Here is a 27,349-nt window from a genome sequence, read left to right on the forward strand (position 1 = left end):
ATTAAATCTATTGGAATAAGCAAAGAGTTTGTGAAAGATTTATTAAGGAAATTCTTTATAGCTGGCTTGACATGCTTGACAAGAATAGCACAGGATGAGAGAGTATGGATGGATTGTAATTTGCAGTAGTGAAGAGAATGCCCACATTCATAAGATCAAGGATCCATCAGGAATTTCACACACTTAAACAGTTCTGCCAAAGAATCCAAGATTATAACAAGTATTAGGGAAAGAAGAATTTCATGTAACAAGAAGGAATTTCCTTCTGTATGATTGTTATAATAATCTAATTAAAGATACCATTTCCATGTGCCAGTAAACTATTAGCCCAGTTGGTTAAAACATCATGTTGATGAGCCTAATCATTGATGACTCTACTAGTTATCTCATTTCCTATGATCATAAACTACATTCCTAAATTTATCTAGTAATTTTACAAAAGTAGGTATTGATCACTCTGGGGACAAGAAAATGCGGATGAACAGCTCAAAAGTCATGTCTTCCTGTAGTTGGTGGGTCAATTTCTAAAATGAAAGACACATTTTTTTTCAAAACATGTTTTCTATCACAGGAATTCTGAAATTTGTGAGTCTTTTTTGTGCTATGTCAACTTAAGATGGTTATGAGATTCTTAACATATTTTTCTCATAATCACTGTAAATAAACTGTCATGCATTTTATGTTTTTTTTTTATTCTGGGAACATATGTTTAACTTAACTGAATTTTTTCCAAGAGGCAAAACTAGATTTTCACTTTTGAAATTTTTCTTCATCTGAAAATCATTTAGGCAAGAAAGAAGAAATTTGGATTGTTGATGACTTTATTATTGATGGGAATAATATAAACAATCCTGTAATCCTCCTGGATACCTTTGACTTTGGACCCAAAGAAGATAATTGGTTTTTCTATCCCGGTGGTAACATTGGCCTTTATTGCCCATATTCTTCAAAAGGGGCACCGTAAGTATTTATTTTAAAGACCTGGAAGTTTTAAAAATCACTTCTCCATATAAATTGATTTTCCCCCTCTCCTTTTTTTTTTTTATTTAGTCCAACCTCTAATCTCATGAATATAGGGAACTGTGATTGTGGAAACTCTCCTTGCTGTTGCAAATCAGGAACTCATCGGTAATTTATAGTCTTAGAAACTTGCCTGGGGCCCTGAATGGTTAAGTGACTTACTCATAATCACACTACTAATATATGTCAGAGGCAAGATTAGAGCCTATGTGTCCATGACTTCAACTATGCCACATCACCTCTTATAGAAATTGCTCTTCTATTGTAAATATATGAATACCATGTTGTTTTTCTTTCATGATAGTGAGGAAGATTCAGCTATGGTATTTGTGTCAAATGAAGTTGGTGAGCACTCCATTACAACTCGGGATCTGAATGTGAATGAGAACACAATTATCCAATTTGAGGTATTCTACTTTCTTCCATTGTAATTTGAGAGGGTGCTTCTAGATAAAAAAAAAAAAGAAAAAAGAAAAAGAAAAAGTCACAAATAATTTCACATAATATGACTAAAAATTTTTGTGCAAGGATGTGTCAGGTGTTTGGAGATTTATTTTGTTTTTGTTTTTGTTTTTTTTACCCATAATCTGTTTTTCTAAAATGTAGAACCATTGTCATATTAAGATTAATTTCTAAAATTTAAATCCTGGCATTGTGAAATGTTTCCTTACCTACCATAGAGAGAAATTGGTAGAAGAAATAACTAGAAACATTACAGAAATTCCATGGAAAATTTTATTATAGTACCACTTTATTACTCTTTATGGTATAGACTCTAGGACAGGGATAGAGAACTTGCAAGCCTTGAGGCCACATGTGATGTAGGCCTCCCATGCAGCCTTTTGACTAAGTCCAAGTCTTACAGAACAAATCCTTTTATTAAGGGGATTTGTTCTGTGAAGTTTGGATGCAGTCAAAAGGCCACACTTGAGGACCTAGAGACTGCAGTTTCCCCACCCCTGATCTAGAACAACTTACTGTAAATATGACTTACACAGTATGAGAAAATGTATAAAATATTATTATTTTAAGTCTTTAGTTTTCCAAGCAAAGTGAGTCTGCATTTAATTTCATAGTATTTCTGATATTTTCGCCCAGTATAGTTCTTTAACATTCATGCATTTTTCCATTTTCAGGAAAGCAAATTAATAGTTTTAGAAAAACAGTTTTTTACCAAAAAAAAAATATTGTTTTGCCTTTGTCTCATTATACTGTCATTCTTCATTATTAGCAACATAAAACATATATGTTCCATGGCAAAGGAAGGTATATATCCTAATAGTGGAAATATGGTTTTCATTGATGCCTGTTTTAAACTAGTTAATTTCTGTAAGCCATAATAAAATTTTAGATTTCATTGAAGAATTTAAGGAACAGATAATTAATTTGGTTATTCACCTGTGGGGAAACTAGACTGCAATCTTAAAAAAAAAAGGCAGCTAGGTGGCACAGTGGATAGAGCACTGAGCCTGGAGTCAGGAGGACCTGAGTTCAAATTTGACCTCAGACCAGACACTTGACACTTGACACTTACTAGCTGTGTGACCCTGGGCAAGTCACTTAACCCCGATTGCCTTGCCAAAAAAAAAAAACCCAACTAACTGCTATGGTCTTTCTGTTTATAAGGTGTTCACAAAAGAAAAAAGATTAGGTCCTTTTAAAAGTTCTGTCAACACTAGGCTCCCCCAAGCTAGAAGCGAGGACTTGACATGGATTATAAAAATGTAAACATCCCCTTGATCAGAAGCATATAGGAAAAAAAAAAATCTAGCAAACATGTGAATCAAATTTTGGCCCTGACTGGGAAAGGAATCAGCTCAGGAAAAGAAGTGTAGAGTATGTGGCTTAAGTTTTAGTTAATTTCAGTTGAAAACAGTCACATAGAGCAGAATGATGTCCTCTTCTCCTGAGTTACCTGCCCTGAAAGAAGACAACTCAATACAGATGATTCCATTGATTTTGGGCTATGTTTACCATAAAATCATGGAATATTAGAGCTGGAATATATCTTATGTTACAGTGAAGAAACTGAGACCAAAGAGCTAAAAGGATTTTCCCAAGGCCATATATATATATGTAATAGTCCCTTAGTCATGTATGATTCTTTGTGACCCTGTTTTAGGGTTTTCCTGGCAAAGATACCAGAGTAGTTTGTCATTTCCTTCTCTAGCTCATTTTACAGATGAGGAAACCAAGGCAAACAAGGTTAAGCGACTTACCCAGGGTCACACAATTAATGAATGTCTAAGGCCTCATTTGAAATCAGGTCCTCCTGATCCAGGCCCAATATTCTATCTACTGCACCACCTACCTGCTCTACACCACCAAAATAAGAATGGAAAAAATAACTAATCAGTTGTAGGCTAAACAGAGTAGTAAGAATTTCACTCTACTAGTGTTCTAAATCTGGAGAAAGAAGAACCTCAAACAAAAGTTTGAGTGTTGCCCTCTTGTATCACCATTGGGGAAACATTGGAATAGAACAGAGGCTCAGTAAAAAGAAAAAATGATTCAGCATTGCTAAATTTAATTAAACAGAAGGGATGCAAGTGATCCTAAAGAAAGTACCATGTTGTACTAGGCATTCTGTGTCTTCTTAAAATTTTGAGTATTTTTTATATCTCACTATCTCATAATTAGTGACTTTATTCATCTATCTGTTCATACATCTAATTGTGAACAGACTACAATGTATAACCAATGAGGAACTCTGAATAAAAAAAGAAATTGTTAACAAAATTTCTTTTATTTAGAACAGAATCTGAATCGTGTGTTTATCTTAAATATGAGTTATGCACAATGAAGAGATATTTCTGCCTTGTTTCATACTCTGACAAAGTAATGGCTCAGTTTGGTAGCATCTATCACAAATTAAAGATGGTAGGCTCGTGAATGAATGAATAAAAAAACATTTATTTTGTACTATAGCCCAATAACTGAGATACAAGTACAAAATGAGACAGATCCTGCACTCAAAGAACTGCTATTCTAATAGGGAGAAATAATACAGATAGGGAAATGATAGCCAGGAAAATATACTTTGGTTTTGGAAGTCACTGTTTTGGAGAGCAGAGCCACAGGGGAGTTGATTGATATACCCTTTGCAGTAATCTTGGCAGTATTGATTTGATTATGATTCCAAGGCCAGAGAGGTCTGGTGGAAAGGGGGAGGGCAGAGCAGATGGCCAGAAGATGCCAGGGAAGGATGTAAAGTATTACTGGAGTCTTAAAGACAAATCAAACTTCTCGGGGTCATTTCTAGCCCAATTAATCCATTTTAGTGATGAGAATCAATCTAGCATTTGTAAGAAAATGTGGGAAAACTCTAAAATCCAGAAAAAAGATTAAAGAAAGTATACATTATATAATTTTACTTAACTTTAGATTTTTCTTCTGCTTCAATTAGCTCAGATCACTATTCTTATTTCTTTATAGATATATGTCATATCTCTTCCCCCCCACCCCAGACTCCCTCTCTTTTCTTTCAAGTTTTATCTTCCCTCTCTTTTTCTGGTCTTATATTCAACAGAACTTTAATTCTGAAAAAAAAAATGTTCAATAAAAGGATGAACCCTACACACACACACACACACACACACACACACACACACACACACCCCTCTGTATCTAACAGACTGGAAACTGCCACCAGATTGAATGGTAGTTATTCAAGGTATGTAACCCAGGCAATAATATTTCTAATATTCTTAAATGAGATTTAGAATAAATGGAGAATTCAAACTTTGTTCCTATCAAAACAGATTCTGCAGCAATTGTCAACATAGGAATTAATTAATTATCTATGAGATGTTCTAAAAGGGATGTAAGCCCTGAGGACATAGTGTATTTTAAAAAATCAAAGGTTAGAATATGCTCCTACCTCATAAAATCACAGAATGTTAGAGCTAGAAATGACCTCACTGATCACCTGGGCCAAGCTCATAATTTGTAAATAAGGAAAGTACGGTAAAGAGCAATGCAGGGACTTGTCCAAGGTGACAGAAACAGCTTGTGACAAAGCTTGGACCAGAACCCAGGTCTCATAAATTTTGGCTCAGGCCTCTTCTCACTGTACCAAGCTATTTCCCTAAGGAGTGAGAAAAGCTCATTGTCAGAGTAAGGGGAATGGTTCACAGTGTTCATTTGTATTTACTTGGGTCGCAGTCCAGCTTGTAAGGAAGACCAAAAGTAAAACTCTGGACTCTCTTCCATATTCTCTGCTTTTCCTATGGGAGAAGGAAAGAAGTGACTTTTTCATGAAGCACTGAGGTGCTTTATGAGAGATTCTTGTGTAAAGGTAGTGTACTATATTATTCATAAACAGAATTTTGTATTCCTAAATTATTCAAGAACACATTTTTCCAGGCAAATGGGCTCTCTGGGAAATAATAAAGTGGTGAATCATCTCAACACTTGCCACTCCATGGTAATTTGTATTTTTCCCTCCCAAGATCAACGTTGGCTGCTCAACTGATAGCTCATCTGCTGATCCAGTAAGGCTGGAATTTTCAAGGGACTTTGGGGCCACATGGCACCTGCTACTTCCACTGTGCTATAGTAGTAGCAGCCACATCAGCTCTTTGTGCTCCACTGAACATCACCCGAGCAGTACCTATTATGCTGGTACAACTCAGGGCTGGAGAAGGGAGGTCATTCACTTTGGGAAACTGCACCTCTGTGGGTAAGTAAGGTTCTCACTGGTCCTTCCAAGCCTTTTCAAAATTATCTTTCTTGAAACTTCTATTCCTAAAGTTATTTTGGCTTTTTTTGCCTTGTGAAGGGAACCAAATCCTACCTTTTATTTCTTACTGAGTTCTCATTTAAATCAGATAAAATATTTATATCTGAAAACAATAGGAAGCTGTGCTGACATACTTCTGTGACAGACAGTTACTAAAAAGGTACGTGTGTGAATTTCCATGTTGCAATATTCATTTCCTGGGTTGGAATATGTGATTCGGACAATCTGCATTTAAGAAGAGTCTAATTTACCCTGAAATGTAATGACAACATGCAAGCACACACACATATACACACATAAACATACATCACACACACACACTTACTTAATAAATTCGTTGAAGAGTTTGTCCTATTTCTGCAATTCAAATCTCTCCATCTCACTTCTGAAGACACAGAATTATAGGATCATAGATTTTTAGAGCTAAATAGACTCTAAGGACAATCCCAACACCCTCATTTTACAGATAAGGAAACTGAAGCTCAAAGAGAGGTAATGTGATTCAACTACTATCACATAGTGTTAAGAGCAAGAACTGAAAAATCAGTCTTCAAGTTCTATACCCAGAGCCCCCAAATCCTAATTCTTAGAGGAAACCTCTAGCACTTTTTCACAGGCATTTCTGTTGTTTTCCCCTTCTGTCCATACTTCTCCTACATCTACTGAATTTTTTTTAATGAAAGGTCATTTGAGTGGAAATGGTACCAGCTCACATTAATATGATGTTTTGCAGTTTACAAAGTAGTTTCTTCACACCAACCCTAATGAGATGGATAGTGAAAGTATTATTATCCCCATTTTGCTGATGAAGAAATGTAAAAATAAAATGAAAAACTGTAGGTAAAAAAATGGAATTAATAGAGTAAGATAAAGGAGGGAAAAGAAGTCAGCAAGGTACACTGGCCTCTCTTTGATGACATTTTCATGTGCCTTCCTTTGTTTTTTTTTTATCGTAAAGATCAATAGTCTAAAAAAAAGAAAGTAGTTTATAAATATAAAATATAGCACCTGTCCCTACCCCCCCCCATGCTAAACAAACTTAAAGATACCTAATGGCTTCTCTGGCTCTCAAGGTGGTCCTCAGAGAACTACAAACTAGCCTCATCAGGAAGTGTCTTAAATCTCTTCAGTTTGCTAACCAAAAGGGTCTTTAGCTCTTTAATAGTTCAGATTCTCTCAGATGGCCATCAGATACCAATGGCACCTAAAGAGCTAGCTAGCCAGAGAATCTCTTGGGCATGTTAAAAAATCCGTCTTTTGACTGTTGTTTTTTTTACCATGTATCTTGGATACCTTCAGGTCTTTTATCAGAATTATTCTGAGAAAATTCTTTTTAACTGCTTTCGTACTCATGATCTAGACAAGTCATTCTCAGGGGCCCTAGTTAGCAAAACTGCAAAGGAGCAAAACTGTGGTGATTAGACTCTTGACAAACCCCTCCGCCATCATACCTTGTTATCATAATCCATGGAAATGAATGTACTTCTCCTCATCTCCACCTCCTGGTTTCCTTGGCTTCCTCCAAATCCCAACTAAAATCCCACCTTCTACAAGGAGCCTTTCCAGATTCCCCAATGCTGATGTCTTTCCTCTGTCGATTACCCAGTTTACCCTGTATATGTTGTTTGTACACAATTGTTTATGTTGTTTGCATGTTGTCCCTCCCATTAGACTGTGAGTTCCTTGAAGGAAGGTACCATATTTTTCGCCTTTCTTTGTATCCCCAGTGCTTAATACAATGTCTGGCACATAGCAGGCTAACAAATGTTCATTGACTTGACTTGATACAAGTGTTTACATATACATATATACATACAAACATACAGAGCAATCTGTCCTCACTAATAAATGTGAAATTGCCCTCGTGACTTTAATTTTTATGATGTAGGCCTCCACTAAACTAGGCCTCAATTCAATTGAAGTCCTAGCATTTTGTGCTGTAGGATGATTCCTTTATGCAATAAAGTTGGCTTTCATTTCAAATCCTTTTAGTTACTCTACTCTGATATTCTTGCTGAAAACCCAAATATCTAGAAAAGCAAAGGCCACTAAGAATAACCTCATCAAGGTTTTTCTAACCAAGTCCAAGGACAAGCGGGGAGCATCCCAATTACACTAGTGTTAGGATAGTTGGTGCTTATATGTCATAAATAATGGAATTTTATAGCAGGAATGGACCTTAAAAATAATGTGGTGCAATTACCTAGTTTCATAGCTGAAAAAACTGAGGCCCAGGCAGCAGCTATTGAAGGAAAGTGTCCCAGAATATCAGCAGCATGTTACAGTGGAAAGAGCCTGGATTTGATGTCAAAAGATCAGGAGTAAAATTCTACCTCTCCTATTTACTACCTGAGTGTGACCTTGGGCAAGTCCAGGCCTGTGTCCTCATCTGTAAAATGAGAATATTGAACTGGATGATCTTTTAGGTCTCTTTAGATTCTAAATATATGATTTAGGATCCTTTGATGACCTCTGAAAATGCTTTTGTCCTAATGCAACATTCAGCACTGAAAAGTTCCACACTTTCTCATTGTCCTTGAATTTCCCCTAATAGACTACCTAAGAATTATAAAGTTATTAAATCTAAGGATGAATCTAGAGGTTAGTAGCAATTTCCACAAAAAGTTCAGTTTAGGGGCAGCTAGGTGGCATGGTAGATAGAGCACCAGCCCTGAAGTCAGGAGGACCTGAGTACAAATGCAGCCTCAGACCAAACACTTGACCCTATCTGTGTGACCCTGGGCAAGTCACTTAACCCCAATTGCCTTAAAAAAAAAAGTTCAGTTTAGTGTTCCTAGAATTGTGCTGGTGACAAATATGGTATGCTTTTTGGCAGGTCCCTCACAGGAAGTAATCCCATCTGCAATGTATGAAATAAGGTTACAAAGGTTTACCTTTCTGAATGAGGCTACCCATATAGCTTTGGAGGCTGACTCAATTTACTAATTAGTAATTTCCCCTCAGTCTATGCCTTTTGCTCTAGGAGTACCAATATTATCTGTGAGTGTAAACAAAAGAAATATAGGTATCTATAGTTCTAACCACTCTTGCTTAGTGATAAATTAAAGTGTAATCTTTCATCCAATTAAAAAAAGCAATTTTTTAAAAATACAAATTTATAATAGTCAAACTACTGTCCTTAGACTGTCATTTATATTTCAACCCTTGCTATGAAAAGAAAATAAATTTGAACAGGATACATATCTACTTCTCAAATGGTATCCAATCAAAGTTGCAAGCTGTCTTCCAATACTTCTGAAAGTACAGCACCATTTGGTCCTTATTTAAAGACCAGGATTGCCAATACACTCCAAACCAGATATGCTGGTAAATGCCTTAACAACTGTCTCTCTTTAAAAAAAATAAAAAGTACGGGCAGCTAGGTGGCGCAGTGGATAGAGCTCTGGCCTTGGAGTCAGGAGTACCTGAGTTCAAATGCGATCTCAGACACATAACACTTACTAGATGTGTGACCCTGAGCAAGTCACTTAACCCCAATTGCCTTACCCAAAGAAAACAAAAACCAAAAAAAACGCTTTCTTAAGTCTAGAATAAGCATCAACAAAAAAAAAAATAAGCAAGCCATTATTTGTGTAAATGCTCACACTGAAAATTTAACACTGAGAGCTAAATACAGATCCCTGCTGCAAACCCACAATTGCCCCTAAGTGACTTCTTGTTTAGCCCATAATCAATTCAGGATATGAATGTATAATGCATTCCAACTGGTTCATGTGACAGGTGTTTATCCCTTCAACATATCTAATTGGACACAATCCTTAATTATCGATAAATATGAATATATTAAATATTATAAATTACAGGAATGACCATTGGGTCTGACTTCCACAGGTGGTCAGACTAGGCTTAGACTATAAATATTTGTTCCCTTTTCAGGTTTATTCACATCATTTTTGTACTCACGTATTCTTTCCTATGTTCTGTTTCTTTCTAAAACTTCCCAAGTTCTTTATTTTCAAACTTCATGCAGTTTCATAATGAGTCAGCCAAAAAAAAACATGTTTAATGAAGTCAGTGCTGTGTGCTTGAATTTTTAAATCCATGCTTTAAATAACAGGTTCTTTTGAATACCACTGATGTGGGAGAATAGATGCTGACACTCACTAAGGAGCATGGCAGCAAGAATTTTTAAATGAGATTTCAGCAGAAGGAAACCACAATGAAACTAGACTTTTCAGTCCATTTATCATGGTACTTGCAGTTTCTGTGTCAAGACAGGTGAAACAATAATAAATATCCTACCAAGATAGCTCATTTGTATTCATAACATTTGAATACATAAAAAGCTCAAAAAATTCAATGTAGACTTTTGTACAAAAGAGAATTCCAAGCATTTCCCTCAGCTCAGCAGTCTGAAAATTCAAAAGGAAAGAAGTGTTCCTTGCCAAGAATAAATTGTGATATATATTTGAAAGTAAAGTTTAATTTCAAATTGGGAATTTTTTTCTCAGGAGGAGGGAATAGCTGTAGATACTAATAATCTTGACTTAAATAAATGATAATGGGGTTTAAATTATATGTGAGAACTTTACTTCAATTATTTTAATAGCTACTGAGCTTAAAGAGCCTAGAAAATTTTCCACCTTAAAGTTTTGACTTTTGATATCAGCTTTTCCTACCTGAAATTTGGCAAATATTATATAAGAACTAAGAGCAAGTCAATGAGCAGGTTCACAGTGTATAGAAAGAATAGCAATGATAATAAATACTCATGTAGTATTTGAATTGCAAAATATGTTACATACATATTCTCCTTTCACTATGTGCCATCAATTTTCATGGCTTGGATTCCTATCCTGATTCTTACCCACCCAGTTGCCAGTCCATTTTAAACTGTGCCATGAAAATAAATACGGAAAAGCATTTTATTCCTATTCTGCTTCTCAAGAAATAATAATTAATCCCAAGGAATGTCAGTATTATTCTCTAACATGGAGAACAATAAATAAAAATAGGAGATCCATTTACTGAGCCAGGGGAAAAGTATCTTTGTTTAATGTGGACATTTAAAAAAAACAACAGGGTAGATGGTTAATTAAAAAAGCTTCCATGCTAGAAGAAAGAATGAAGAATAATGATTTTGACGAAGAAAGAAGAAGTCTAAGAAATGACTTACGAGTCAGACTTTGATCTAAGGGAGATGCATAGAATATCCTAGGTTCTTTCCCCTTGTTTTGTGGGACATTCCATAAAACTGACTATTGGTAGGCAAAGTGAAATTGGTGACATTCAACACCATAAGTAGATCATTAGTAATAGAATTTTAGGGACAGAAGGGACCTTAGAGATCATCTAGTCCAATCCCTTTATTTTATAGGTGAGGAAGCTGATGCTTAGCCAGCAGGTTTTTCAGGATTTGAGAAGAGAATGTTTCGGCACCCATTCTGTGATGAAAGCAGGGAGAAATCACTGCATTTCACTGTTTAAAAACCTTATGTTCTGTTTGCTTGTGTTTTTCCCACAAAATGAGTGTGATTTCTTTAAAATAAGGCCATCTGTATCTAAAACAGGGCACTTAGGTGGCACAGCGAGTAGTCCTCAAAGCCTGGAGTCAGGAAGACCTAAGTTCAAATCTGACCTCAGACACTGGCTTGTGACCCAAGGCAAGTCACCTGTTTGCCTCCATTCCACATCTGTAAAATCAGCTAGAGAAGGAAATGGCAAACCATTCCAGTCTCTTTGCCAAGAAAACCCTAAATGGGGTCATGAAGTCTTGCAAGCCTTTTCAATCTTTTGATGAGACGGCTAGTCACTTACAAATTTCTAGATATCTAAAGTTTCTATCTGCTAAACAAAAAAAAAAAGGCAGGGGGGCAGTTTTAAACTAGAAACTGGCCAACAGGGAAGCCGTTCCTTGGGAAAAGATTATCATGAAGTTTTTAGTAGACTGGCCACTTAGGCTGCTGTATGATTTTTCTTTCCTTTATACTGGACCAGGAAAAGAAAGAGAAAGTTGAACGAAAGCAGGGCATGCTCATGTTCTTCCTTCTCCTGGTAATGTCCGCCTATTCCAGCTCTGCTTTGTCCAATTTTTAAGCAGTTCATTAGCCTACTGGATAGAGGAAACAGGAAGTCTTATGTTCAAATCCCACCTCAGATACTTATTAGTTATGTGACCCTAGACAAATTACTTATCCTTTCTTGGCCTCAGTTTCCTCATCTGTAAAATGGAGATAAAAATAGCACCCTCCCAGGATGCTCAAATAATCTTCCATGTTATCTCAAATATATAACATATAGAAAATGCTTTGAAAACCTCAAAGTGCTATGTAAATGCTACCTATTATTATTAGCCATCCTTCAAGGCCTAGATCAAATACAATTTTTCCATAAAACCGTCACTGATCTGAAAATTACCCCTCTGTCCTTTAAACCAACACAACTCTTTGACTCCCCTTGCTTCACTATTCCATTCTTCACAATATTGCAATAGTACTGTTCAGTATTGCCATTCTTTTTTATACATTGCATACCTGCTTGTTGACTTGCTCTTGGTTTCCACATATTTGCTAAGTTTGGAAAGCTGAAATCAAAAGTCAAAAGACATATTGAAATCAGATTACAGCTTTGAAGTCATATGGATTTTGCCTGAAATCTGTACTTGATACACTGCAATTAATTGGCGTGGTGGACAAATCCCAAGAGCTCTTCTCCAGGTTAGGGGATTCAGGGTGTTAGTTCTTCTCAAGTCAGGTAGAGTAAAGTTAGATTTTAAAATAATTTAGGATATTTAAAAGAACTTAACTGTACCTGATTTTATTTAAATCCTGATTATAAACATGTTTATAATTAGAAATATACTAAAACATACTGTCCTTTAATTTTTATGCTTAGCTTAATTTTTACGAACAGTGCTTAGCAGTTACCAACACATAGTAAGCATTTAATAGTACTTGTTGACTTATTTATTTTTATGGAGAGTTCTATTTTTATGGGAGAAAGGGATAATTGATCAAAAAGGAGTACTACTCTTTTACTTGGTTAAACAGGCCTGGGGAAACATAGCTCTCTGGCTCAAAAAAAGCATAGTGCCCAGGCACTACCTGGGCACCTTGCCTAAATTACATGCTAAATACTTATGATGATGTGTTTAGAATAGCCTCTGGTTTGCTCATCTTGCAAACTGAAACATATAAAGCAACAATAAAAGTTAAGATAAATGGTAAGTATAAGCTTTAATTGCTAACATTTACTTCGCCATGAAGTGTGAGCAGAAGAGCTGCTCAGTTACCAGAGTGTTATTGGCCAGATATGTTCTGTTATCTTCCTCCAATTATTAGTGTGTGAATGACATTTCCCTCTTTTCCAGATCTGTACGATTTAGATGGTATCAGGGATTTTATCCTGCAAGCTCTCAGCCAGTGACCTGGGCCATTGATAATGTCTATATTGGTCCACAATGTGAGGAGATGTGTAATGGGCATGGGAGTTGTATCAATGGAACCAAGTGTATATGTGACCCTGGGTACTCAGGCCCAACTTGTAAAATAAGTACCAAAAACTCTGATTTTCTCAAGGATGATTTTGAAGGTGATTTTTTTTTCTTTAATCATAGATCCTATATATGTTTGCTTTATAATGGAACTTAAATTTTAAGGGATCAGGTACATTTTAGCAATTTAAAATTAAACATAATGAACTATGAAACTTTGTAATAATTTATTATTGTAATTCTTAGTAACCAAGAAAATCCATAACATCCAGCTTACTTTCAAAACAATAGGTCATTAGGAAGCATGCTTCCTTAATTATGATTCTATTATACTCCTTCGCAGAATCTGAGAGTTGATTGTAGTGATCATCTAGTCCTACCACCCTACAAAATACAATAATGTCTCTGATAATCCAGCCTCCTTTTAATAGGTAGCCTGTTCTATTGCTGACTACTTAATGTATTAGAAATTCTTCGCTTATTATGTCTCCATCTAGTATCTGTTCACTAATCATACTCCTGCCCTTTAAAGCAACACAGAATAAGTCTACTTCTTTTAGACTCTAAAATATTTGCAGGCAGCTATCATTTTCTTCATAATTCCATAACTGGTTCACTTCACCTTTCCTCAGATGATATGCTTTCTAAATTTATTATCATTCTGGTTTGCTCTCCTCTGGATACACCCTAATTTTTCAACATACTCAAAGTGTGGTGCCTACATATGAATGCATTTATGTCCTGACCAGCACAAGTATCTGATCAGAGGATCTGTTATGTCATTTAATCCTGGCACTACAGAATCATTATCTATCAGAAAAGATAGAATGTGTATTTTCTCATATTTCTCATTTCAATTATCCATGATCACTATTTCTGAATTATTAGCATGAATAATGTAAGTTTCTCTGCAATGTTACTTGACAATTAGAGACTTATCTTTGCCTCTATATATGTCGAGTGCAATTTCTCATTAACAAAAATTTTTACCAAATGGATTTTGAGAGACATGTAGTAGGAGAAAGGAATGAACAAAGTCCCAGAAATGTAAGCTCTTGACTGTGTACCATTAGCAGTCCATTAAACATCACTGAGTCATTCCTTGCCTATATATCTTGGTTTCTATATTTGAAAACTAGACGAGTGTTTTAAAAAAAAAAATCAGATCCGGTGGTAACAGACAACATTCACTCACTAGGAAATTTTAAACCTAAATAGTCAATTTCTCATTCAACCTGTAGTATAGATTTCTGTATGTATCAGAACTGCCTCTACAGCATTTGTGTCTTTACTGGGGGCAAGTGGAGGAAGGAAGAGGGAAAGGGGAATCAATCCCAGCCCTCACTGAAATAAAAATGGAGAATGGAAGATAATAGAAGAACATCACTCCATAATCTGTTATTTCTGGCTTCAACCAACTTTTCAATAAAAAATGTCTTTAAAACAGATATATCTAAAAGAAGACAGAAGGTATCCATTATTTAAGCTATAGGTTCTCTTGAGTTAAGAGCACATCAGGCTTGTGTACTCACAAATTATAGCATGATGAGCAATTTAATAAGGACAGGGAATAAAGTTGTGATTTCATTGGTACTGGAAACTCCAGGTTTAGGAAATCCCTATTACCAATGTAGATCAGTACATTCTTTCCAATTTATAGTATTGAAAAGGTACATGAAATATGCCAATAACATTTATGACTTAAGCATATTGAGATTTAAAAAATTCAAAGGCCCAGCGCCTAAAAAGTTGATAATTTATTTACATTGCATCCTAATACAGATAATACTATTCTAATTTTGGAATATGGATAAAGATGTATTCATCTTCCATTTTTTCAGGTCAACTGGAGTCTGATAGATTCTTGTTATTGAGTGGTGGAAAGCCATCTAGGAAATGTGGAATCCTTTCCAGTGGAAACAACCTCTTTTTCAATGAAGATGGCTTACGCATGTTAATGACTCGAGACTTGGATTTGTCACAGGCCAGGTAACCACTAAAAGTGTTGTGATGATTTATTATTATACCTGACATCATATTTTTCAATAGAATATAATTAAACCAGCATGAGGAGAGGAATTGCCAAGATAAAGCTTTCATTGGGAAGTGACTTGTCTCTCTTTAAGAAATCTATTAGAACACAGCCTATCTTAATTTCTGTTCTTGTACCAAAGGAGATCTCTGAAGTAACTGGATCAGAAATCAGACATGGCTTCATTGATTAAAGTTACCGTGTTGTATTAACAGAAATGACTATGAAGTGAAACCATTTAATTCATTCTCGGCCATCCTTCTGAAGTTTGATCAGGCAACTATAATGACATCTCCTTATATGGTTTGTGCTGCTTTCACAATAAACAAATTTCCATCTGACTTGAATTTTTTTCACTCTGTACAATATGCTTAATGTAAAATTTTGTTGAAATGTGTTATATCATCAAACTACATTCTGAGCCAATTTAGCATTTACAGTCATTGGCAGTTTAAGTTAAAAACATCTGAAATTCAACTTCATCTTTTACAACCATTTGTTTAAAATGATCTAACAAATCCTAACAAGTCATTTTCTAAATGGAGCCCAACTGTTCAGAAACAAACATTAAAACTTGCATGGAGGATTATGTCTGGCATGATGCTCATCTCTTGATCATTTAATGGGCCAGGAACTTAACAAGTAAAATTTAAAAGACAGTTTAACATGTGTAAAATGTAATCATATATGCTGTCTTTGAAAATGAGTGGAAAAGCCTAATTTAAAAATTTTTTTCAAAGATTTCACAAGTCTCTTAATGTATATAAATGTACTTATCTTATTTTGCCTAAGGTTTTTGCTGATTGTATTATAAATTTCTTTATGCCTCTCAAAATACATAATTCTGCCTAGGAATTAATTAAAAAAATTGATAGGAAGCAAGTTTTCCTACTTTTTTATTTGTACTTGATTTTCATTTGAGAGTATAATTGCCTACTGAGAGCTCTAAATGATAAATTATCACATTTTTCCAAGGACTTACTGCAGTAATGGTTTACAGAGAGGCCACCATTAAATTAATATAACTTCCCTCATCTTTATTATGTTCTATTTCTAAAACAAGCACTGACTACATAAATTATTTTCAATGAAACATTCATATTTATAAATGTAAAAGATACTAAATAAACCAACCTGTCTTTGTCCACTGTCAAAAGTTTATCTCATCTCAATGGCAGGTTTTGATAAGATTCACATATATTTTGCCCAAAGTCCTCCGTATTAAAAACCCAGTTTTCTTAGGGTCAACAAAACAATTAGGTGTCCAATCAATTTTGAAAATAAATAAATATTAAATAAATAAATAATGCAGTTTGGTTTCATGCAAAGGTACTAATAAGATTCCTAAAGCCCCTTGTTATACATATGTTTGTGTGTGTGTATATGTATGTCTCACATATTCAATACAACATATAATAAACATAGGTAGATATATATAATCTACAATATAGATACAGTATGTAATAAGAGATATGAATATAATATATAGCAAACACAAGTAGATATATCTATCTGATATGTTGTGTGTGTGTGTGTGTATATATATATACATATATATATATAGCACACTCATGTATATAATTATACACACACGTATACATACATATATACACACATATATGCACACCTGTGTGTATTGCATATTGCAGAGGTGGGGAACCTGCAACCCTAAGGCCACCCACATATGGTTCCCCACCCCTGGAATATTATATTGAATATGTGAAATACAGTATGTGTTCTTTCGTTGAATATAACATACATAGTATATGCTAGGAAGTTCTTAGGGCAAATCCTTTTTAGTTATGTAACTAATTATAAACTCAAAACCATGCCAGAACTGGAAGGCACCTTAAAAACCATCTAAAGAAGGAAACTGAAGTCCAGAGAGAAGATAAGTGACTTTCCTAAGGTTATGTTTTTAAAACTCTGGTTTCATCAGCGTATGGAAACACCTTCCACTGCCAGATTCACACCATCATCTCATCTTACTTAGCAGACCACTGTAGTAGTCTATTTGGTCTTTCTGCCTCTAATATCTCCCCTCTCCAGTCCATTCTCCACTCAGTTACCAAAATGACATTCTAAAGTGCATGTTGACTGTGTCACCTCTATTTAACAAACCTAAGTGGCTCCCTAATCAAATACCAAGTCCTCAAGAAGAAGGGCATTTCAGTTGCTTTATACAACCTAGATCCGAGCTACCTACCCCTACAGGCTTATCATATATGGCTTTGCTTCACACACTCTATGATCCAGCCACACTGGCCTTCCTCACACATAACATTCCATCTCCATACCTTTGGAGAAACACAAAATGCACTCCCTCTTCAATTTTCTTCTTAAAATCCCTCCTTTTCCTTCAGCTTCCACTCAAATACCAGAAACTTTGCCTGATCATGCATATTACTATATATTTGTTTCATATGTATTCTGTATGAAAGGCAGCATAGCTTGTACATGATAACAAGCTGGGCCCTGTCACAGGAAGACCTCAGTTCAAATCCTGTCTCTGCCAGAAACTGGCTGTGTGTCCTTGTATTGTTGGTCAGTCGTTTTTCAGTCATGTCTGACTCTCTGTGACCCCATCTGGGGTCTTCTTGGCAAAGATACTGGAATGCTTTGTCATTTCCTTCTCCAGCTTATTTTACAGATGAGGAACTGAGGCAAATGGAGTCACCCAGCTAGTAAGTGCCTGAGGCCAGATTTGAACTCGGGAAGAAAAATCTTCCTAACTCCAGGACTGGTACTCTATCCACTGAGTCACCCAGCTTACCTAGGTGACCCTTTTCAAGTCAGCTAACCTCTCATGCTCTAAGCAATTTTTTAAGACTATAAGTTGCAGAAAAGGTTCCGACCTACATTGGTACAAGGAATTTCCCTGCCCGGGAGTTCACTACATCAATGAAGTCACAGGTCCTTATCATTATTGCTATATTTTAAATATAAGGACAGGGATAAAGAAGCAGATAGAGTATTGAAGTGGATAGAGATTGAGCTTGAAGTCAGGAAATACACTGCCTTTGGGACCCTGGGCAAATCATTTAATCTCATCTGTGACACTGGGATAACAATAGCACCTCCCTTCCAGAGGTGTGGTGAGGGTCAGATGAGATAACAAGGAAAGTGTTTTCAAACTTTAAAGCATTATATAAATGCTAACATATTATATACTTATAATACACATCTGTCCTAATAGAATTTAAGATCCTAAAAGGTAGGAAGAAAAATGTTATAGGTTTGTTTGCACATCCCTGGCACTTAGCCCAGTGCTTAGCATATACTTGGTATTTAATAAATGATTTCTGTTTGATTTGTTGGTACAAATTGGCAGCTCATCTGTAAGTTATAATCTTAGAGAGTTAACCTAGAGAAACTGAGAAGCTAATTAGCTTGCCCATGGTAGCAAAAGTGGTATGTATCATGACTTGAATCTAAGTCTTCCTGACTCTAAAATTGGTCCTCTACCTATTATTGTACCATGTTTATACACATGTGTGTATATGTGTATATGTCAACTTATATATACACACGAGTATAAATACATATGTAGACACATATAGAACATTAAGTATATGTTTCTCTATTCAGGAGTTCTTAACCTTTTTTTGATACCTTGAACACCTTTGGCAGGCTAATGAAGCCTTTAGACCCTTCTCAGAATAATGTTTTTAAGTGCATAAAATAAAATACACAGGATTACAAAGGAAATCAATTATATTAAAACACATATCTATTTTTTAAAAGTTCATGGATACCAGTGTAAAAGACCCTATACTAAATTAATAAATAGATACCACAAATGCATAAAAATAATACATCTCATCTTAATTAGTTAAAAAAAAATCTGGCTAATTAGGGGTCAGGAATATACAGAAGACCTACCCAAGATGATCTTGGTAGGGTTGGATTGGATACCTTCTGAAGTCTCTTCAGGCTCTAGAATTCTATTGTTCTCTTCTATTTTATTATTCTAACATATGGGCATGCCAGCCAGTTGTCACTCTGCTCTTCTTCCTGCCTCTTGAGAAGGCTGCCATCTTTGCCAAAGCAAAGGATGACCCCCACCATCCAACCTGTATGTATTCTTTCTCCCAGCCATCCCAGCAAGACTGGGCAATGAGCATACATTCACCTTCTTCTACCCAGAATGAAAGGGCCTATATAACAGCAGTATATCATTCCTGAGTAGTTTTTGACCTCTTGCCTACATTCAAAAATAATTTGTATCTTAAAATCATGGAATTTTAGATTCAGAATGGCTCAGACATCACCTAGTCTTTTCTTTGTGATATGCTGTAACATATCATTCACTTTTAATTAAAGATGTAACATATGAAAACACCATCTTGGAGGTTTGAGGATGCATGGCTGATGGATTATGTTCTCAATTCCAAATGGCAAAATACCAAATTCTCATCTCAGCCAAATGGTCCCAAACGTCCACATTCTTTGGATAATTACATTAGTGAACTACAAAGGAGAAAAATGAAGTATAACCTTTTTTTTTTAAATCTTCTGCTTGGGGAGGGAAAGAAGGCCATGAAGGGAAAGGAATTGCCGTTTTTATCATATCTTTCAGTAGTCATCAAATTTCATATTTGTAGGTGTATACCATTTTATGTAATTCAAATTTTTCTGATGCTACTAAGGTCTATGTTTATCAAAAAGCAAAAATGTGATTTTCCCTCTTAAAGTATTTTGGCTGATGGCCCCATACTCACCTGTGAGTCAGATGATGACTGTATGTCATATGTCAGCCTAGACATCCTAATAGACTTTTTTCATAAAAAAAGAAAATTGATCTTAAGAGGTGAATGCTTAGGGTTACAAATTAAAAGATCCCATTCATTGGTGGTATCTATTCCCTCCATCTCATTCTTCCCTAGATCCCTATTCTGTTGATTACATAGATTTGTCTTTGAATGAATACATAATTATAATTTTTGCTGATGTCAGATTTGTACAGTTCTTCATGAGACTTGGATGTGGTAAAGGAGTTCCAGACCCCAGAAGCCAACCTGTGCTGCTACAGTACTCACTCAATGGAGGCCTCTCCTGGAGCCTCATGCAGGAATTCCTGTTCAGTAATTCCAGCAATGTCGGCAGGTACATTGCCCTGGAGATACCTTTGAAAGCTCGTTCTAGCTCTACTCGACTTCGATGGTGGCAGCCATCAGAAAATGGGCACTTCTACAGCCCCTGGGTTATTGATCAGGTCAGTTTCTACAGGTTTAATTGTTTTAATTAATTACCCTAGAACCAGAGAATTGAAGTTAGATCTGAAAAGGGTCTTAGAAACTGTTGAACCGCACCCTCTAATTTTCTAGATGAGGCTCTGAAAGGTTTAGTGACTTTCCCAAAATCATACAGCTAGTTAATACCATACAAGTTAGTCATAGGTTTTTAGTTCTAATTCTTTAATGATTTCCCCAACTGCCTAAAGCCTAGAAAGTCAAACTGCAGCAGAAGGCCCAAATCCCGCTCATAGAAGACTATCCCATGTGGATGTAGGCAATTTATCAATTGTGCTATGAGGGTACAAAAGGAAAATATGCAAATTAGAATTGGCTGCCACATGCAGTGATTCCCAAATCCTCTTCTTCCTTTTGAAAAAAAAAATATAGATAAATCTCCCCAGCTCTTCATTGTGGACTATGTTTATACCTAATAAATGGACCTCAAAGAAGCTATTAACACATGGGATAGTCCATGCAAAGAACTGGAATTGAAGAGCCTCAGGGCACAACTACATTTAAATAGTAATTTTACATAGAAAATAATCGCTCCATGAGCCAAATTCTGACTTCCCCAGCCTGGCTGCATGGAGTTTCCAAAGGCATAATTTGGCTTATGAAGCCTCTAAGTAGTTTTGTCATTCCTTTGATTTGTTTTCAGTAGCTACTTGCCAGATGGGCAACCAGACCACAAAAACAAAAATATTATTAACATTCCCTTAACACCATGTGTACATTACAATGCCAGTTTTGAATAGGCTAGTCAAAAAAAGAACAGTTGTTTTATTTTAATGTGTCTGGTTTATTTTTATGTAATATTTCAGATTCTTATTGGGGGAAACATTTCTGGTAATACAGTCTTGGAAGATGATTTTACCACCTTGGATAGTAGAAAGTGGCTACTTCACCCCGGAGGTACAAAGATGGCAGTGTGTGGCTCCACTGGAGATGCACTGGTATTCATTGAGAAGGCAAGCACACGTTATGTAGTCACCACAGATATTGCTGTGAATGAAGATTCCTTCCTGCAAATAGACTTTGCAGCCTCTTGCTCTGTTACAGATTCTTGTTATGGTAAGTACTTCTTTACTGGAGATTAAAAGCTAAAAGGAGTTATGGATGTATTTCAGGAATATGACAGCCTCTTTCCTAAATAAAACCTCTACACTGTTGTGAAGTCAAAAAAGGAAAGAGATAAATTTATACTTATTATTAGCATGAACTACATTGATAATACACATCTCCTCTGATAGATTGCCTTGTATCAAATGTGTTATTTTAAATCATTGGATGCAGAGAGGCAGTCTGCCATAATGGATAGAGAGCAGGCTTCAGATTAAGTAGGACCTTGTTTGAAATCCCAGCTCTGGACACATACTGGCTCTCAGTATATTAGGCAGCTTGCTAAAACTAAATTGCAAAGGAGATGCTAATATACATTGGAAGAAAAGTTTCCTCGCTGAGACTTCTCTACATCAATAAAATCAGGAACAGATCAGGACCAGAAAAAAAAAATTGTGTTTGACATGCAATGATAGTATTCCAGACAGAAAGAATAGTAAAGGAACGGGCAAAGAGTATGGGTGTAAAGAATATGGGGGTTGTTGTCCCCAAGACATTTTTTTCATATTTTACTTTATGTTAATTTCTCATTTAATTACAAAGTAAATTACTAATATTTTCATATTTGAGAATACCATTCCTTATTACATTTGCTAATCAAATTCACTCTAAAATATGAGTTTCCAAATTTTGGTACTATGACTTTTTGAAAGAAAAAGTGAATTTTTTCTTTATCACCTGAATAAGGCCATATTACAATAATATTCAATTTAAGTTGCTTATACTGAATATCTCTTGCTTTAAATGTTTCATAAAAATTTATTATAGTTCTTCTGTACTCTTATTTTAAAGAGTAATTTTTAATAAATCTACTTCATATGTCAGGTGAACTTAAGTACATTCAAATTGAAGGGGAAAAGTTAATTAACTTTTGTTTCAGTATCAGAGAAGGAAAAGTTATATATTAGTAATATTAATTATTTTATATTAATGTTAAAAATAATAATGCAAATAATGTTCAGAATAAAATCAGAAATCATTTAGAAACTATAAAATCATATTGAAAACATGTAAAATATTTACATTATCGGAATACTCCTTTTTATAAGTTGCCAATAAAGCCTCTTCTTGGGTTGCACATTCTATGTTACACAAATAGTAGCATAAATTAAGTCAAATTTTGCAATATCAAAATATGTGAGACTATTATAAATCAGTAGTCCCAGGATATATAGTTATCCCAAGACAATATTGATATCAAGAATGTCAACTCATTAAATGTATTGCCATTTTTAGCTATTGAACTGGAATATTCAGTAGACCTTGGATTGTCATGGCATCCAGTGCTAAGAGATTGCCTGCCTACAAATGTAGAATGCAACCGATATCATCTCCAGCGAATTCTTATATCAGATACTTTCAACAAGTGGACCAGAATTACTTTACCTCTTCCATCTTATACCAGGTATGATTTATTCCTGTTCATTGTGAATTTTAACTTGATACAATTTGCCATACCAGGATTTCAGGAAGTTGAAAGCTAACATTTTTGGTGAAATCAGATTGTGTTTTCCCCAAGTTCTGTTGAATGCTAAAACATGATATGTTTATATCAATATTATTTTCTTTTTACCTTGGACTAGTTCTTGAGTAATATGGGGGAGGAGGGTGGAAGAAAGAATAGTATTAAAAGGAAATATCCTCCTTTGGAGCTTTTTAGCAGTATGAATGTAACTCTGGGTTCTTGGAGGCTATACCAATAGGTCATGAATTCTGGAAAGTTCTAACAAGCTATCAAGATTTCAGGTATAGATAATATCAGCAACAGATTAGACCACCTTAAAATATTACTTTTACTTAGTACTCTAAATGGGAGATCTTTGTCCAGTGACCAACATATAGATATATTACTTGAAGAACCAAACCACATCCATATTGATATTCTCACCATAAATGACATCATAAGACATTTCAAAATATAGCTGAGTCTACAAAACAGCTCCCAGATTTTTCATAGAGTAGTGAATAAAGTAGCTGGAAGAATTAGTGTTATCATGCAGCTAAAATCAACCAAAAAAGGAAAACATTTCATGAGACACTTGATCAGTCTTACTTTATTGCTTATTGTGACCACAAGTAATATAACTGATACTTATGTGCCATTTTTTTGCTGGGAAGGAAGAACAAAAATCTATATGGATTTGATATTGTTCTTCATATCAAATCAGCATTGATAATTTTTGTTCAATGTGAAGATGAATATGGCAAGGATGGAAAACACATGTTGGAAAATATGATAAAAGATTAAGAATTGAAGGAGGTCAGGTGCCTTGTGTATTACCCAGAAGCCTCCTTCCTATATATAATTAATTTTTTTCCCAGAAGGCAGCAAAAACAGCACTCGAAGTGGCAAGCACCAAATAACATCACAGAAATTAAAATTAGCCACATCTTAACAGACAGGAAGTAATTGATTAACAATGTGGGAGTTATTTCAGAATCGTTAGTGAGGTCATCAATGGACTAACACAAAGAAAGGCAGTACCAATTTAAAAGAAAGAAGAGGAGAAGATACTTAACGTAATGACAGCTGCTCTGAAATAACGGATAGAAATAAGCTACTGACTTGGTAAATTGATGAAAGTAAAGACATTGACTCTGATTGTCACCATTTCCTAGGCAACTTTAATCGGTATAAAATAGTTGCCTCAACGTGGAGATCAAAAAGTAGAGGAGCAGCTAAGTGGTGCAGTGGATAGAGCACTTGGCAGAACCTCAGGAAGACCTGAGTTCCAATCTGGCCTCAGATACTTGTGTGACCCTAGGCAAGTCACTTTACCCAAGTCATAGAAACCCCTCAAACAAGAAGCACAGTCATTTATCTAAGTAAAAGACCATAGCAACAGCAACAATTTAGAGCAAGAGATGGCAAATTATAAGCTGCAGGCCAAATCCAGCCCACCTTAAAAAAAAAAAAACAGGCAACAGGGCAGATTTGGCTGTGAGTTTTTCAATCTGTCAACCCCTTCTTTAGAGTTGTGAGGTCATTTGAAAAATATTGCAGAGGAGAATGAAAAAAGATCAACACAAATATTATCTCATAAAATAGTGAAAAAGTAGAGTCTTTGGAGAGCTTGGTGTAAGACCAACTTAAGTCAGGTCATTCCAAATGCATTTAAAGACGGAACTGAAAGGACAGCAGATAGACATGAAATGTAGTATATTTGAATGTTGTCCCTATAGAATTTATCATCCAAGTGAGTATAGACAGCTTTTGCAAGGACTTCGGCTAAGAAATGGAGGAGAGTAAATGTTGAAAACTAAAAATAAACAAATTTTTAAAAAATAAGGTAATACATGTAAAAAAAAAAAAAGAAACATAGGAGAGATATAGAGTGTACCATATGCTCTGCAGTCTAGGGAAGATTTTGTTTTTAAGGATGGAGGACACATGGGCATGCTTGAAGGCAACAGGAAAAGAACCAGTAGAAAGAGAGAGTCTGAAGATTTTAAAGGGGGGGGTGTGAATTATTAAGGTTAAAATTTACTAGATAAGACTAGAAGGGATGGGGTTAAAGTCATTTGGAGGGGTTGACCTTTATTTACAAGGAAAAAGCACACTTCATTTTCAGAGACTTGAGAAGGTACAGTGAAACTGGTGGAGAGCATGAGGGATAATGAGAGGTTCTGAGATAGAGAAGAAGAGAAAAGGGAGCTCACCTTAAATGGCCTCAATTTCATGAGTAAAGAGGCCAGATGCTAATTACATGACAGATTTGAAATATTGCTGGGAATGGTTTTGGAATCCAGAAAAAGTGCTCGGTTTCTGCTATTAAGAGCAGCATCTATGTAATGGACATGTGAGACACAAGTAGTACCTCATTTTTATATACTTCTGCAAGGTAGAAAACAACTCTTTACTCATAGTGACCCTCTGACATAGTGCCAGTAATAATCTCATTTTATAAATGAAGAAACAAAGGCTCAGCAATGTTAAGAAATTCATTCGTGCTCAGGCAGCCAGTAAGTGGCAGGGCCAAGATTAAACTCCTGACACGGAACCCAGCTCTCTTTTTACAGTACCATGATTGTGCTTTGGCTTCACCCTTATTCTGCTCCCTTCCTGTGAACAAAAAAATAACAAAAGGAACTCGTGCATTTTTCTGACAAGCAACCATAAAATGTGACTGCTTATCTAGGGTGTAGCTTTTGCTGGAACTATCCTAAATGGAGTGGTGTCAGTTACTAAAAGCCCAGGGCTGCTATTCAGTTCCCGGCCCAAAGTTTCATGACCGTATTGACTGTCAGCAGAGGTGCCAACTTTAAATGAGATACAGTGAGGTTTTGTTGCTCATTAGCAGTATTGCCACATGTGAATTATTAAGGTATTTTAATAAGTAAAATACAAAAAAAAATTCCACTGAGGCATTAATCTTTTAAATTTATGTGGATTTTCTGGTGGTAATTACATAGCTGTATAGAAGGTTTTTTTGTAAATAATGTAATGTAATGATTTATATTTGAACTTGTGTTAATAATTTGGATTCTTTATCTCAAGAAAACAATTTATTCCTGATGTCTTAACCTACCTCTAATACTCCTTTTCCACATAGCTGCAAGAATTTTGATCATTTGCTACTTCTTAAGAAAAGCACATAAACAATAATTTTCTCCTAATTATCTATTAAAAATTAGCATTCAATTTATTTATTTTTACTATTATTGAGGCTTAAATTGTGGAACAACCATGAGGATGTGACTGTCTTATAACAAGCATGGCATAGTGGACAGAGCATTGACTGGAGCTAGAGGAATTCTCATGCTTACAACCCCTGTGACTTTGGGCATATCATTGAACCTCCTGAACCTCAGTTTTCTCAGCTGTAAAATGAGGAGATGGAACTAGATGGCCTCTGAAGGCCCTGCAAGTCATATACCAAAGAGCTTCACAATAAGGTTCAAATCACCAAACATTTTAAGGTTGATTATTTTAATGATTATTCATTGGGTTCTTTACATCTTTTTTCAGTAGAATTTGTATATGAGGACAAGTTACTATCTTACTATTATTCTCTTCTTTAGTGTTCTACAGACTGTTGCACAGATGGATAAAATAATGAGTTCCAGTAATTGGATAAAAGTTTTGTATCATAAGCACATCTTTGGTAGGGTCTTCAGGACAACTCAAGTAACAGACAAGATGGCAGGGATAACATGTATATATGTATATATATGTATATATATACTTTCTGTTCCCATATTATTTTATTTTGTTATAAATAATACAAAAAATTGTTTTATTATTAAGAAATTGTAGTGTAGTGGTGTGTAGCTGTCCTTGGAGCAGAAGATCTGAGTTCAGGTCCTGCTTCTAGCATTTCCTGGTTTCGTAACTCTGGACAAGTCAATTAACCTCTCAGTGCTTTTGGAAATTCTCCAATACTTTAAGTTTCAAAAAAGGTGCCAGTCTGCCCTGGTAGGGGGAGTTTCTTCATCTAGGAGTTCCCTATGCCAATGAGATCACTAGCTCAGTCCCTGTCCCTAATTTTTAATTAGGAATTTATTATCCTAATTAATTGCTCACATTTATGTGGTTCTTAAAAGGTTTACAACAATTTTACTAGCAACAACTCTATGAGGTAGATGATATGAGATTTCCAGTGACTGCTGACACTTGGAAATAGAAAATATAACTGTATATTAATTATGGACAAATTAAAATCCAAAGAAAATTTTAGCAGTAAAATGTGTTCTCTATTCTTTATCTCATGTATCAGTTAGGTAAGGAAAAGCTTCCTGGAAGAAAT

General features: G+C 35.4%; 1 protein-coding gene across 2 annotated transcripts in view; it reads left to right on the forward strand.

Annotated features, from left to right (window-relative positions):
* RELN (reelin) overlaps positions 1-27,349 on the forward strand; it is a 548,072-nt gene that overhangs the window by 456,668 nt on the left and 64,055 nt on the right. The window contains exons 39-47 of one of the 2 annotated variants that reach the window (XM_020984542.2): positions 789-960; positions 1,051-1,128; positions 1,325-1,427; positions 5,472-5,701; positions 13,092-13,312; positions 15,056-15,203; positions 20,203-20,461; positions 21,305-21,554; positions 22,839-23,007. In XM_020984542.2, the coding sequence (XP_020840201.1) occupies positions 789-960; positions 1,051-1,128; positions 1,325-1,427; positions 5,472-5,701; positions 13,092-13,312; positions 15,056-15,203; positions 20,203-20,461; positions 21,305-21,554; positions 22,839-23,007 (1,630 nt within the window). The remainder of the gene's footprint in view (positions 1-788; positions 961-1,050; positions 1,129-1,324; positions 1,428-5,471; positions 5,702-13,091; positions 13,313-15,055; positions 15,204-20,202; positions 20,462-21,304; positions 21,555-22,838; positions 23,008-27,349) is intronic. The other variant, XM_020984544.2, reaches the window with a different exon arrangement.

The sequence above is a fragment of the Phascolarctos cinereus genome, unplaced genomic scaffold (genome assembly GCF_003287225.1).
Source record: "Phascolarctos cinereus isolate Bilbo 61053 unplaced genomic scaffold, phaCin_HiC Scaffold_1;HRSCAF=81, whole genome shotgun sequence".
NCBI classification, from domain to species: domain Eukaryota; kingdom Metazoa; phylum Chordata; class Mammalia; order Diprotodontia; family Phascolarctidae; genus Phascolarctos; species Phascolarctos cinereus.